Genomic DNA, 16,164 nt, shown 5'->3' with positions numbered 1-16,164 from the left:
TACTAGAACTACAAAACCAACGTTTGCCTTTCTCTTTTGTAAAGTTTCCTCTAAAGACGTGCTAGCAAGTCAAGAGCTCTGCAATTATATGTGAATATTAATCTTACATTTTAAACACCTATTACTATACTCAGTTTCAGAAAGTTTCCTTAGAGCAAGTTTTGTTATACTCAATACTAGTACAGCGTATCAGCACTTCTTCTATGACTTGCTTCTTCAGTGATAGCTACAGAGAACTTCATTTTGGGATATCCATATTCTGAAGCACAATAGCCACTCTGCTTGGAATGTACACCTAGTAAAAATAAGACAAGGGTATGAATAGCTGTAAAAACCATCAACCTCACAGGATACAATTTCTAAATAACAGCATGTGAAAACAAACGTGAAATATTTCAACTGTTAAAAGTTTGTCATTTGTGCAATGCTGTGCGTCATATTAATAACATTTGAAGAGTGAGTATTGACTGCTTAGTCCCCAGCACTTGAATTACACAAGATAACTTAAAAGTTTAAAAGACAGCTTCACTGCAGTTTCTCCTCTTTTTTCTAAAGCTTACCTTGATATATTTTGAAGTGGCTACCAGTAGAGGGCCTCATATGACTTACAATGACTGGTTTCACAAATCTGAGGACATCTAGGTCAATAGACCATACAATGATAAATGACAAAGTTTCTCAACACTCTTCTGCTGTGAATTAAAGTTGCCCCAAGGTCTATGATGTCATTCCATGCAGGTAAATACCAGCAATACGACACAGCAATGTATTCTTCTCGCTCTTGGCATCTATGGAGTTTCAGTGTCTGAGCAATAAAACTCACTCTCAGAACTAGACAGATTCAAAATTAACCATGAAATTATTGCATTTTTCTTACCCTTTTTTCCCCGATTACCATGAAAAAACCCAAACATATACAATCAAAAGACTCCTCATAAATCACAAAAGAACTTGTGGCAGTATATTTTACATGACATTCCTTCCAAGCAGACTAGAGTCACAATCTGAAAACAAGACCGGTACGTACGTCCTACCAATTACCTTGATATATGGTACTCCATCAATTGTCAAGTGTATGAATGTGTTTGCTGAACAAGTCAATAAAAATGCAATTATAAAAGGTAACACAAGATTGAAGATTATCGGCTTCATTCTGACAACATCCTCTTTTAGACTATCCTCCATCCCTGTGGAATGTCTAATATTCTGCAATTTCAACTACGTTATCTGCTAACTAGAGCCTGATGGCATGAAAGGCTTTCATAGGTTTCAAAACAGAATAAAGCTAAAAGCTTTAGGAAAAGGAGAAAAAGGAAAAGAACAGTTGATCTTCATTGAACCAGACGGAGCTATGTCCAATGCTTCTTGAAAGGCAGCGAACATAATGATTTCCCCTAAGGTTTCAGTGATAAATAGCTTCTACAAATCTGTGCAAAAGAGGAAATACTTAATGAAGTCAACTAGCTCAGAACGTGTAATAAAGGAGAGATTTTATAATTGTGTATTGAGAAATTCAGCGCTCTGGGTTTGTATGGTAAAGTGAGAAGGGAAAAGGAATAATTAGAAATATTTTTTCTTAGAAAGAATGTGTAAAAAGTTACTTCAGCTAAGGGAACAAAAATTAACACAGGATACAGCAATTTTCAATTATATTCTGGTCAATAATGTGGCAAGTCCTAGGCAGAGTAAATTAGCCCAGTTCCTTTAAAGTCAATTTACATCAGATGAGAATCTAAGAGCACCATGGAAGCATCCCACTCCTACCACTTCATTGCCAATCAGAATTTTAAAACTGGCTTTAAGCACAATTTTAGAACTTGTGCAAATGATTGTGTTTAGACTGATGAGAGATACATTTTCTGTTTGCCATTAAGAGATGCAACTGCCAGCTTATTACTTCAGTCATGGCCTCTTCCTTACCGGGGCAAATTAAATGTGTGTTTTAGTGTTTTTTGTCTTGGTGGGCTTCTTGCTAAATCATAGAAGAGGTAAATATGGCATTATCTCCTAATCTTATCAATTTATTTCATTGGCCAGTGTAACCGCCTCTAAAGCTTAAATAAAACTGCAAAAAGCAACAAAACAATTAGGGCATGAACAATGAATACATATTAATTACTGAGTAAATATATTAATAATTATCAATTGTGAATATTAATTATTCATTCCACTTCTGTAATTTTTTTTAAAAGGAAAAGCACTACACAAATATTAGATAGTTGTTACAAATGCATAGGGATTATTCCTTCCCCCTGCCCAACAGTATTTACAGAAATACTACAGTGTATATGCTCTAGCTTTACTATCTGTTTAAATAGACAGAACACACAACATTTGTGTGGGGAAGAGGGGAGGAAAACTGTGACCAATGAGGTTGAAAAGACTGCTTGTCTTTCCTGAGGTAAGGTGCAATCCAGAAGATTATCTGCCCAGGAACCCAGCAGGATTTTCAGCCTTCGCCTAGATTTCTCACCTCTGCTGATTCCTCTTCTGACAACCCAAATCCAAGAACTTCCTCAGCCTTTCCGCTCCAGTATTTTCCCTTTTCCTTCAGCACCTCTCACCTGAACTACTGCTCTTGTAGTAACATATCCCCATTAATTTATCTTCTCTATTATTTTCTTGAATATACTGAGGTGTGCCGAGTAGACTGTGCTCCAACCACATGCTACAATTTGCCACCAAGTGGTATGATTAAAAGAAGTCAGGAATCCATTATTGACATGCTAAGTTGAAATGCAAGCATCTTCCTGTATATTTGAGTCCAGACACTTTCAAATATATAAAGTTATATATAATCATTAGCTAAAAGCTAATTATTTAGTAACATTAGGTATGTTTTTATCTAAATCAGATGGAGACCTCAATTAAGAATTCTGCTTGCGTGTAACATTTTAATCCATTGTTCTGATTCATATCAAAACACATACATACAGTATTTAATATTATAGAAATAAATGTACAATAGCATACAATAAATGGCTTACATCCCCAGACATTGAAACAGCCATGTTTCTATTGTACTACTCAGTTTTGTCACCCTTACACACTGAAAAAAAATGGCAATCTCAGTTCTTTTTGCATTTCCTAGGTAAAGTGCCAGGATTCTCCCCCCTCCCTTTTCTAAGTTATTTAGGTCCAAATTATAATAAAGAATTTTAAAGAGAATTCCAATACACTGAAATGCATCTGTTCTGACAGATTATGATACGTGTCTGTGACAAACTCCACTCCATTTCCACTTAGTATCCAGCATAACTCTGGTGTTTTCAGTTTGTTGGCTAAATCCTCAAATTTATCGAGATGTGCCTGGACTGCACCTCTAACATTCGATTTATCAACCACTCACTCTAATTCAGTGTCATCTACAAATCTGCTGAGGCTGTGCTCTGTCTCATCATGCCAGTCACTGCTGAAGACTCTAAAACAGTATCAGCCCCAGCAACAACTCCTAGGACACTCTCCTTGATACCAGCTGACAGCTGAGCCTCCGATTACTAAAACCGCAGCAGCCCAGACAGTTTTTAACCAACCTAATAATCTTCTTATGCAGCCTGTATTTCCTCAGCTCCGAGGTAAGAATGCTGTAAGAGACAAAGCTGAAAGTCTTACTGCGTTGATTGTAGCAACCTCATGCACACAGCTAGAGTCATTTTGTCACAGAAAGCAATAAGGTTGATCATGCATGCTTTGCTTTAGAAAACCAACCCAGATTTAGCAAACTGACCCATCTCATATACCCCACTTATTTGGCTACGGATTCCAAAAGGAAGTGGTCCATGTACTCTCAAGAGACTGAGGGGAGAGGCTGACTGGCCGACACATCCTCAGCCTTTCTTTTTGCTTTTACTACGGCCTTTGTTCAGTTGTCAGAAATTTCCCCTGACCACTGCGATTTTTCACAGATAGCCAGCAGCCTTGCAGTCACATCATTGAAATCTTTCCAAACCTCTGGGGGTATCCCAGAGTGTCTTTAAGACTAAAGACTAACCTACTGCTCTACTACTTTCTTTTCAATAGTGTACTAGCACACAAAAGGGTCTGAGAGCAGGCTTTGCCCTTGGAGTCCGAGGTAAAAAAAGGCCTTGAATACTCCTGTACTCTCCGTAGTGCCCAGGACAGGTTTGACTCCTCACATTGCCCATGGACTTGCATTTTTTCTTAAACTGCTTTTGCTGTTAGTATACTTGTAGAATCGCCTCTTGTCACCCTTCATTACCTCTAGTTAGCTATCTTTATATATATAGTACATGGCCTGAGATACATATCTACCTATAAATAGATAAGTATAGTAAAAGTATATAGAGGTGTCCTGATTAAAACAACCATAGGAAACCTAGGTATTCATCAATAAAAGACATTATCAGATATATGTAATTTCCGATTTTTTTCTGTACCCTAGATGAATCCAGAAGTTTATTCTTGTCTTCCCTTTTCCTCTCGTATACTGCTGCAGAATTATGTTCCAATTGGTAATTCCAATTACCAGCTTCAGTTCTATTGATCTCTGCTCTTCTAACCTGCTGCTTTCTGATCACAAGATTTATTCCATTCATGTCTCCTCCACCATTTCATGAGGCTCACTTGATGAACGTAGACAGAAGTGAAAATGTGAAGTACACAATACTGAAGAGAATACATTCACAGCTAACCAACATCTTGACTATCATTCAATCATATCTTCCTCTGAATCCCTCTTCTGTTTCAAGCTTTCTGTGTTCATCTTAAATGCCCTTCCCAGCTCTTTCCTCCCCAACAGGTTCATCCATGTTGGAAGGGGCTTCAAGAGGCCAAACTCCCTGCTGAAAGCAGGGTCAGCTATGAGTTCAGAGCAGGTTACTCAGGGCTTTATATATGTCAATTAATTGGTCCTCTGCTTTCTACACCAATTGCTTGCTTATTACCTCAGGTCCTCTAAGGTGTCACACAAACTCAACTATTTTAGGAAACCATGAAGACCTCTAAAACCACACACAGGAAGACTCACGAGGCCTTTTCTGATGGGGAAGCTGAATATGGGGAAGCGAGAACATCAGATCTGTTTGGGATACAGTTCGGGTGACTCAGCTGTGAATATAAGTTTTTGACAAAGTTAACATTCAAACATTTAGTCATCAAACTACCATTGACAGTCTTTTCATCCTCAATGCAGTATTCAGCAGGAATGAAGGGGAATAATTGCAGTTGACTTCACAGGCAGATATGCTAGCAAAGAGGATGACGGAGAATAGGAATGTTGTTTATAAGCCAAATACATACAAAATTGTTTTTTGTTACTGTCTCTGACTTTTTATACTGCATGTCCATTTAAACTATGAGGCAATTACACTATCTGAAACTAGGCAAACCTCACACAGATCAAGGCTTCTGGCACTAAAATAGCATAGCCACTCTACTACAGAGACAAAACCCCCATTTATTACAATTCACCTGTTCTCCACCAACATACATGGTGTTCTTTCAAGATCATTGTTCATTCATGTAGGGTCTCACAAACAGGGGAAAACAGCAATTGTCACTACTGCTACTTGCCAGGAGCATAAGGCGCTTTTCAGCCATACAAATGCTCACTCCTTATACTTTTTTTTCTGTAAATATGCAGATAGTTCCAAGAAACGAGAGATTAGAAAAGGTAAAAAGAATGCAGGAGTACCAAATACAGGAAGCACTTGTGAACAAGAGCAGCTATAAGCAGAAATGTCACCTTACATATTTTGGAAGAGGACTACAATAGACAGCAGTCTCCAAACGTATCTAAAAACCGGCAAGCAAGAAGTTCTGCAAATGACAACTGCTACTTTCAGATCTGTCAGACTAGATTCAGTACCAGGTGCAAGCACAAGTGAAATTGGCTGCAACTGCAATGAACTACTCTTCATCCCACTTTCAGGGTTGGAAAACACCAAGCCCTAAAAATCATTTCAAGGTCATTTTGCAACAGATGGGAGAATTATTGGAACTCAGAGCTAGATCAGGCACTGCAGAAAAATATTTGACAGTGCATATTGCAGCTGGTAGATGCAGAAGGCAATGTCACAAGAGTCTGTGCCAACATTCTCCCAAACTTTTAATTAAAATGAGGGCTTTAGACAATCTCATGTCTCTGTATCATTACTAATTGTCAGACACTGACACTATGCTGAGAATATAATTAACCATCAATGAAGAAAATACATGATAGCTTTTACTTTCTGACTATAATTTGTTATACAAAACCTCAGATATTTTGGTTTTCATTTTGCTAGATATTGCATATGACAAAGAAGGTATGCTTAAAATAACGTGAAGTTCTGCCTTCCAATTTGTTTTTCAATTTACAGCTGTATAGCATGAATATGCAGAAACTCATTTCTCAGATTGTCTTGCTTCATTTATGCAGAAGTTGTCCATATACTGCAGAGGCTGTATCTCAAAATTTCTCCTCTATTACCTTCTACACTCTTAAGGTTGAGAAAGAGCACTTTAAAAAGACAACAAAAACCCCCGGCAAACACAAACAAGTAGACTAAATAGACTAAAAAATAAGATAGGATGAAAGGAAATGACTAACAGCAACTTTGGAATCATTACACTTGCTTGTGGTTTTAAGAAGTCAAAGGATTAATAAATATGAACAAATGAATTTTTAAGTCTTAATCATCAAGAGGTAAAATAACAAAAGACTTTGCTGGTATTAAAGTCTTACTGATTTTTGCTGGTATTAAAGTCTTACTGATTCCTCTAGTTAAAACAGTTACTTTTCTAACTACAAACATTCTTTCATATAACCTGTATATCTGTGCATGTCAGGGGAGAAAACAGCTAAGGACTACATCAGTCCCTTAAAATTCAACATATAAATCCTTTCCATGAAAAGTTATTCAAATGAGTACTTTCAAAACTGAGGTCACTAAAAGCTTTTAGATAATTTCAGTTTATTTGAGTATTTTAATTTGTCAATAGACTCAAGGAAGCAGGAAGTTGCACTTTGGCATTTAATAGTATACATCAAGGTCAAGGTTAAAAACCCAACCCAGCAAATATTCTTAAAATAAACTATATAATTTTGGTTTTATTTAATGTCAAAAGACTGTCAGTGGATGCAAAAAACAGAGAATCAGAAAAAAACAGTATTGGAGACAGGGGGAAAGGAACACTTTGAGATCTATTTATTTCTTAAATAATTGGAAAGAACTACAGGAAAAGTAAATCTATAAAAGCTGAATTATGTTAAACAATTATATTTCTCAATAAACTGCATACTACTTTGTCAATGACACAACATACTCTGCAACATTCCATTTAGTGTGCTTATTACTCAGTTCTGTTGGTGCACGAAGTATCGAGGTATAAACCCCACCATTTTCATATAAATCCCACCTTTTGGTATGGTACAAAAAATATTAAAGTAACTAGGACATTGATATCCAGTTCCATTTTACAATAAAATTCACTCTTAGAAAAGACTGACAAAACATTTTGAAGGATGACTTATTAAAAATGTTTCTTTTTCTCTTCCCTGCCCCAAATTTAAGTTTCACATTCAACTATAGCAACCAAGTAAGGTATCAACAAGTGACTTCATACATAAAGGCACACTAGAATCTGACAGGAGTTGAAATGTGTGTACAGCACTTAGTTTACATCTTTCAAAGAGATGATAAGACATAAGCAAAACTAAAAGTTTACAGAAGCTGAAAAAGCACACAACTTTTATAAAACATACCTCAAAAAAGACTATTAGGAGAATACTACAGTGGAGACATAAACAGAAATAAAATGGTGGTAAAAAGAGTCTATTTTTACAATGACACAGTGGTTAACAGCTTGTTATTAGAAAGTTTGATTACGTGGAAAGTTATGTACATTTCATATATTTGTTAACAGCCCAGAACAGAGCAAGCAGTGAAATGGAAAAAAATAGATCATAATCATTGTTTAAATCAGTCATATTACAAAAGACATTTTTGTGCATTTTCCTATGGAATTTTCAAGGTGCGTCTGATGATTTTGAATTCTGGCCCTCTACAGCATTACTAAAAAAACCTGAATCATCATCTGGTTAATCAAAAAAATTTTAGGGTGAAATGCCTAGCAGTGCTTCCTCTTCAACCAGGATTCTTTGCTCCAGGAGTTTCCTATCTCCCTTCTTCTCATTTTGCAATGCCACTTTGAATATTTTTTTATTAGGTCATGCTTCCAGAATGAATCATGTCACATCTCATTTTCTATTTTTGTAACACATTTGTGCACTATTTAAACTTGAGTTGAGCAGCAGAATTATTGTATGAGGTTTCATTTTGTCATAGCCCTCCAGGCTTGTTTTGCTGATAATGTTTACTTACACACCTTAAGGGAGGTGCATCTGTCATTAAAAAAAAAAAAAAGATATTTCTTTGAAGTTTGTGCTGGAGGAGGAACTAAAATTTTTGAAATAAGAAATTTAAGTCATGCATTATGTAAAGAGAATAAGATAATTGTTAAACATCAGGAAAAGAACTTTTATGAGTTTACTGGAGTGGCATCATATGTTTTTTGAAAAGCAATTTGAGGGGAAGACTTCTACTTGGATTTTAGAAACCTCAACTAAGACTAAAGCAACTCCCAAGGATAATTGATTACCCAAGAATTGGGATGTAAATTTCTATTCAAAACAAAATGTCATTGTTTTATTGTGAAATAGCAGCTGGAGGTATTTACTGTAACTTTTGTTCTTTCTTTCTTGGAGTTCCATCTTGGTGAATTTAGTCAGGTTTTCCAGATTTTTTCCCCAATTACTTTTACTTGGTGTCCTTTTACTAGAATTTTACCTCTATGTGGTGCTTGTGGCATCTTCTGGGGTGTTGGCTGAAGGTGGTCTGTGAATTGGATTGCTGAAGGATATAAAAGAAAGTTAACGTGACCTACACTGCTGAGCTTCTTTCTGACCCAGAAGTGCCACGGCCATGCCACAGTTTATGCTGCAAAGTGCATTTGCTGCTTTGCTTGTCACATGCCTTATCTTCCACATGCTCCTAACAAATTGCATCTTCACATTTTGTTGCATTTTTTTCTGTCTTGAATGACTTACACTCACCAGCTAAGATTCCAAATGTGAAATATACATTCCAAATTACAGTTAATTGGCTTACAAAAGTTAAGTTAGTGGTAGATAATTAAGATGCTCTCCAATCACCAAAGCAAGGTATTTGAATTGAACACATGAAGGAAGAATTTTGGAAGTGTTAATTTGCTATATAACCTTCATGGATGAAGTCTTATAGTCTTAGTTTCGTTGTGGGCAAGTGAGCATAGATACCCAAATTATGAGGGCATGATCACATACTTAAAAAAAGTTCCCAAGATCCTTTACACCAAGCATGAGGAAAGCACAAGAATTCTTTCATGTAATGAAACCATTTTAAAGCAAGCAAACGAGAGAAAGACCAATACCCTGAGTACAATGAAACAGGGTGAGTGAGAGTAAGAGAGATAAATTAAAAGTGACAATAATTCTCAGGACTTCTCAGGAGAGATGTTAAGATGTGACACTAGAAACTGGATATGAAAATCCAGTCAGCAATATAAGCATTCTCAGAACTTTTTCAGTGAACTCTGCCTTAATTCATGGCCTTTTTGAATCTTATTCTGTTGTGCTTGTGAACATATACACATATATACATATGTGAATGCATATGTAAAGAATGGGAAATGTGTATAAATGTATACATACATAAAGAATGGTGAAAATGACATTTTAAAATTGTTAATTGTACTAAGTGATTATGATTTCAGGAGTAATGAAGAAAGGTAGAGTTTTCATTAGTCACCATCTCAGCTCACAGAAATTATATGCAAGGATATGCCTCCCACTTCATGTGAAGTCATTTGTGGGAAAGTCTTTATCCTTTAAAGTCTATGCTTTATTCATATCACTTTAGGACTGGAAATTCTTGAAATTCTCGATGTGAACAGAGAAGGTCTGTTCCATTTTGCAAAGTTTTTCTGTAAACCGAGGAGGAGAAAGCCAGTTGGCAAAGGCATGATTTGCTCTCATTCGTGTTTGTGGAGTTAAGCAAATGATTTTAAGCAAGCAACACAAGATTCAGTTTCTACGGAGCTTTAAATCACAAAGCAAGTGTGAAGATGGAGTTTCTCAGACATGAAAATACAGCAAATGATGATACTCAAAATGACAATTCAAAATCATGCATGTTGGCAAGGAACATTGTGTGCCAGACACAGCGAGAGTGCATGCAAATTTAAGTGTAACATCGAAAGAGAAAAATGAGTTAACATTGTAGGTCATAAACAGATCATAACATTGTCATCTCTACTGTATTCATACAAAGGCTAATTTCAGAAAATAAATTAAACACTCTCCCCCAAATACTCCTAGAATAGACTCCATATTTGTCCAAAGAATTTAAGAAGTTATTGAGATAGAAGCAGAATGGAAAAAAAAACTTACCATAAGTGAATTAGGTCGATAATTGTGAGGATATTCTTCAGAGAAGTACTCTGTACTGTGGTCCAGCCTTTGGTGCCCTCCATATTCTGCAGCATCAGAATCCAGAAGGATTTGATACTTAAAAACAACCATTAAGGAACTATGCCAAATTACTGTTAAATGGGAAATAAATCAAAGCAAAAAAATAGAACTGCTGCAACATAGTTCATGTTAATATACACAATATAAACCAATAATAATAAAAAAACCTAAGAAAACGTAAAAGTGGAAAAATATACAGAACATATAGAAGTTGTATGGCATCGTGTCTTGAAAATGTCAGCATAGTGACTCCTAGTAAAGAAAATACCTTCCAGTCTCTTCTGGAATCTTCCATGAATGATAAGTTTCTAGTATTACAGCAGATATGCAAAGCACTTTATGTGATGAACTAGACTAAAAGTGTACCACTAAACAAAATGAGTGGATTTGAATTGCATTTGAGAAGTTACATAATTATGATCATCAAAACCAACTGCTGTTTAGCAATATTTTACAGTCTGTCAGAATCTGGTCAAGTGTTAATGAGAGAAGCATATCATTTTACAGAAGAAAACCCCACAACTCCTTCGAGAGTTTTCCAGAAAAGAGCTTGAATTATTATAACACAGAGGAACAAACAAAAGCTTATATTTAATAGAAGACCTTTTAAGAAACAAACATTCTGACTGCTGCTGTTAAAATGGGGTATGTTATTTAACAAAGTGTAACAATGAGTTGGAATACTTGTACTGATACTTAAAAGGATCTAAACAGATTTAGCAAAAAATAAAAGATAAAATAACACTGAAAGAAGAAAAACCACAAAACGCAAGAAAATAAATGGGGAAATAAAGAGCTATTGTATTCAAAAGTCCATTTCTTCTTATCTGGGACAAGAACAAATAGAATGTGTTTATTTTATGATTATTTCGGTACCTTTGAATTTCTTGTTTCTTGGACGTAATTAAAACATCCTTCTCCCTCCTGAAGTTACAACAGAAAGCATCCATCTCCACTCCCTACTGCCCAAAACATACAGAGAGGGAAATAACAGTGCTCTATAATCCACAATCTGCTTCCTTAATTTAAGCCATGGAAGAATCTTATTTTGCTAGAGCTTGTATGTAATAGGATTAGGGAAGAGTGAAGCAACACTCTTTCAAGTCAGTGGTTCTTAAACTGCTCTTGGGCTTCTGTGTTTGCTCAACCTTTTGAAAATAGGCCTGCTCAAAAATCTAAGGATTTTGCTATTAACAGAATTGTTTTCATTTAAGTCTTTTTACACTGCTCTCTTTCTATCAGATGAGTTTAGGAAATTTCCCAAGCACCAGCCTTACAGATTTAAATCTCTAGCAACAAGAAAGACTGACGCATGACACAACAGAAAAAGTAGCCTAAACTAAATGTTACTGCAAATTTACTCTGAGATATTTCAGTTTAGAGCATGGCACAAGTTTTGCTGACAGAAGGCAAAGAAGAAAAATAGATGTACATGAGGAAAAAGGCAAAGCTGGAAATTAGCTACCAAATCGCCCACATTAAGCAATCCCTTCCCCAGAAGTATTTGCAGCAAAATGAGACAAAGGTCCGGAACTGACCAGTTAGTTGTTGATTTCTAGAGGGCAGGTACCCAAAGGGAGAAACAGCAGATCACTACATTCTCTGGCAAAATCTTCGTGTTTGTTACCTTTCTTTAAAAAGCTTTAATCCTCAATGCCTTATATGTGCACTACATACACCCCCTGCCTTTATTTCATAAACACATTCAAATTACCATTCATTTGTTGTTACGCACAACATACAGCAATACAACCTACAACTTCTAGTTGCTCTCTGCAGTGTCCTTTCAAACCCAACGTCAGCAGTGCCTGCTACTATTCCACTGTATATTTTATGAACGTGGCAGGGCCATGTCTCCCTCAAGCACTTCATTCTTTGCTTCTGTGGTCTACAGTATACACTAAATTTAATAATTTATCAATGTTGCTGAAAGCCCTGACATCTCTATTGATTCTTTTAAACCTACTTACAGCAAATGTAATTGTTATGGCTATGCTAATTTTAAAACAATTGATCCCACTTCCCTAATCCAGGCTACAAAAGTATGTCTAGCAGTGCTGTCTAGCAATAAAGAGTTAGTATCACTGCGTCTCCACACTTTGCAACATAGCATATTTGGCGTAAATACTGTTAACCACATCCCGAATAATGGGGTCAGAAAGAATTTTAAGATCTTCACAAATCAGATATTTCTCAGGGAAAAATAACTACTTTGGTAAACATGCCCATTTGCCTTCCAACTTAAACCTCACAGAAAAGCTGCTTTTCACATTTCAGAATTTTACGAGCATCTAGGTTTTTGAAGACTACTTTCAGGAAAACATTAAACAACAGCTGTGCATTTTAATTAAGCATATAATAGAAGTATTTTCTTTTGCAGTGGGGCCTCTTGTTTCAGTGGCAGAGTGCTGGAAATACTAACCTGTACTCTGACTGAAAAAAGCCTGATTTCTGTTCACTTTGATGCTCTGACTAAATTTCCTAACCACAGTGGAGGAGAGTAGAAAAAGTAATGAACTCTTGTACAGATAGAGCTGGAAATGGAAAAGCTGTCATTATCTACCACATTAATTACTGAATTACTATGCTTTTATGATGTTTTGAAATACACATTTTAACACAATTTTTTATTTAATCTTATGCATTTTTAATGACACATAAAACACCACTAAGTAAGTGCAAATCATAAAATAGGATAATTGGTATTTTGTTCCTCAGCCCTTACTGTCGATGAAAGGATCCAAGTGCTATTTGTGGGGGATGATGGTCCAGCATAATTAAAAGCTTTGCAGAAGAGCAGATAAGAATTTCTATTGACCAGTTGTAAAATGACATAAGGCTTACTGAGTATTTATAAAGAAACTACTCTTTTCTGTATGGTCTGGTTTCATTCACATAAACGTCTATCACAAATCAAATACACTCAAGTAATATGAAGTACATTGGGTCCTCCGTATTATATATGACAGCCCTATTACAGAGGTTACTGATGTGACAGGTTACCCATCAAGTTAGAAAGTCTGGACACAACTGAGCAAGACTGGACACATAGAAAGGGTAACTAAACATATGCGAAAACACTGTAGGTGATCCTGATGGTTTCACCTTCATCCTTTCATAACCTGTTTTAAAAATCAGGATTAGCAACTGTTATAGTTTTGATTTTCTTGTGCAATGAAATGTTTAAGCACCCATACTTCTGATTCTCTGGTGCTATCCAGGCATGGCCCTAGAGCATGGGTGTGTATGTAAGTATTTATTTTCTTTTTGACTCATATGTAAATGAGTTCTCATTTTCTCAGTGCACATCCCAGTCAAAAGAATACCTAATAAAGTTTTCAATTTTATCTCTTGCTACCATTTCTTGGCTAAAAGCAAAAGTATATGGTTCTGGCAATACAGATGAGACAAAGATAAAAGTACAGACCAAAAAGCATCAACAATTGTGCTGAAACACTTCATTTCTGTCTGTATATAGAAACTTTCAGAAAGTTAATTTAGGCTAGAAAGACAGTGTATGGACAACAGAAGACATGGGAACGCTTTTGAAAAGCTTTTGATCCTTTAAGCAGTCTTGGGATCAGCTGGCTGTCCTGAACCTGTTATAGTGGCAGTGATAGTAACACTGCCATGATCCCATACCTAATCCAGCTGGAAATTATAACCATGTGACAAGATAAATTTACTCATTCTCATTATATCTACAAGGATTAAAAGATTTACTCACAGAAGTTAATGGCTAAAGGTAACCCTGGATGCTTTGTTTAGGGTGTGCAGAGAAACCTTTGGGGGTTGTTTTTGGGTTGGTTTTTTTTTGGTATAAATTAAACAACTTCCCCATAAAGCCTTTTTCAATATTTCCTAAGGGAAATCCTACAGTATATTTGCTGTCATACTTGCACGCAGCATACAAAAGACCATCTCTTCTTAAGAAGCCTATATCTCATTAGATTAATATATTTACTTATTGTTTAAAATATATTAGTAGAAGCTGTACAAAAAGCAAGAGATATTTAACTAGGGCATTTGACGCACTACGTAAGAATGCAGAAAGAAAATCCCTCTCTACCTCAGCCCAAATTTCATTGCTGTGGATTTTTGAAGAAAAAGTGGGTCCAGAATTTCTGTAACAGCCAGTTTGCAACCTCCACATGAGATCTTATACTACATATTACAGAAGAAGAGAGCTTTTTAAACACGGAGAAATGGAGAAAGGAAATAAAATTTCTCAGGGAAAAAGTTAAAAAGTGTATCTATCAGTTTTAACCCAGCACTCTAATGCAGAAACAGATATTACAAGAAGGCTTTATTCTTTCTAATAAAAGTTATAAAATAACAGACTAAAATAATTTTTTTCCTCAATTATTAACAGTGCTACGTAATACAAAAGTGCTGAAATTTTCTACCATTATTGAAACAAGACAGTGAAGCAAAACAGTTCGAACACTGTTCAAGGAAGAATTAAAAAATAAACCCACAAACACAGAAAAAAAATCCAAATTTAAAATTAACTAAGAACTAAGAAGTTTCTAAATGAACATGTCTGCCTAGATGTTCTGCATACCTTCTTCTAGAAGTCAAAAGTATATATACACTGGTGAAAGCAGCATGTTTAGATTTTACCTCTTGCAAAAACCTTAAGAAGCAACGGTGACAGTACAACATGCAAATAAAATGCTGGAGTGACCAGTCACTGTAATTTTAAAGTACTGCCCACTGTAGTGGCCAAACAAAGGCTGACTCCATCTGATGCGGAGTGTTAAATGGCTTCTTAGCATGGTTAGTTCATTAGCTGCCTGTACATTGATGGCATAAGTTAAAACTTCTAAATAAAGTCTTTAATGTGTTGGATGTATTTTGACAAATCCAACCCTCAAACTCTTGGAAAATATTTTTGCCCATCTTAGGTTAAAATTGAAGGCCAGGTTTCAAGTATTGTATCAGCATTTCTCCTTGGTCTTGTTTTAGCAACTAGCATACAAGCAGCCTACATCTGCATGATCTTCAATCTTGTAATAAACGGATTCTCAGAGGTCAGGTTGAATAAACCGGCAAAGCAATGTAGAATAACTCACGCCAGTATTTCACAGCTGAATGTACAAGTCTTTCCAACCTTGCTCTTTAAAAAAAGTCACTCTAAGTCAACATTGTAGAAGACTACAAATTACTAAGGAGCAACCCTTATAAAATACAGATCTGAAACATATCATTAACACACCAAGATTTCCTTGTACTACTATGATTTAAAAAACTGAACACAAAAATAGCTTCTCCTGTTTTCCATACTTCAGCAGTTCAAAATTGGAAACTACACAAGGCAAAACATGAAGTTCATGGATATAGGTTTCATATTTTAATTGAAGCTCTCATAATTCTCAATCACGAGCAAAAGTGCAAGTGCCCTTAAATGTACTGGTAAAATACAGATCTGAAATTAGTTTTTTTTCTTTACTTAGGCACATTTTTCTCTTTTTTAGGTACAACCGGAGATTCAGATATATCTAGGTGAATCTGTCTCAGGAGAAAGAAGAGAAACCCTCCCTGGTTTCACTTTAAGAACTTACTATATTCCCTACGTAGGGCTCTGTGTGTATCTTTGTTCATCTTGAAGATGCAACCCAGGGTTATTCTAAGAAAAAATGAAAATAGAATTA

At 35.8% G+C, this 16,164-nt stretch overlaps 1 protein-coding gene across 1 annotated transcript in view; it reads right to left on the bottom strand.

The window, feature by feature from the left end:
• Positions 1-238: 238 nt before the first annotated feature.
• The window catches only part of GBE1 (1,4-alpha-glucan branching enzyme 1), a gene marked incomplete at both ends in the record, with an annotated part of 173,296 nt that continues 157,370 nt past the window's right edge, over positions 239-16,164 (bottom strand). The window contains 3 exons of the mRNA XM_081996299.1: positions 239-295; positions 8,790-8,837; positions 10,430-10,546. Of these exons, the coding sequence (XP_081852425.1) occupies positions 239-295; positions 8,790-8,837; positions 10,430-10,546 (222 nt within the window). The remainder of the gene's footprint in view (positions 296-8,789; positions 8,838-10,429; positions 10,547-16,164) is intronic.

This window comes from Phaethon aethereus, assembly GCF_964289735.1.
Source record: "Phaethon aethereus genome assembly, chromosome: 1".
Lineage (NCBI taxonomy): Eukaryota > Metazoa > Chordata > Aves > Phaethontiformes > Phaethontidae > Phaethon > Phaethon aethereus.
The sequence above is the reverse complement of the archived record's forward strand: the minus strand, read 5'-3'. Positions and strand labels throughout refer to the sequence as shown.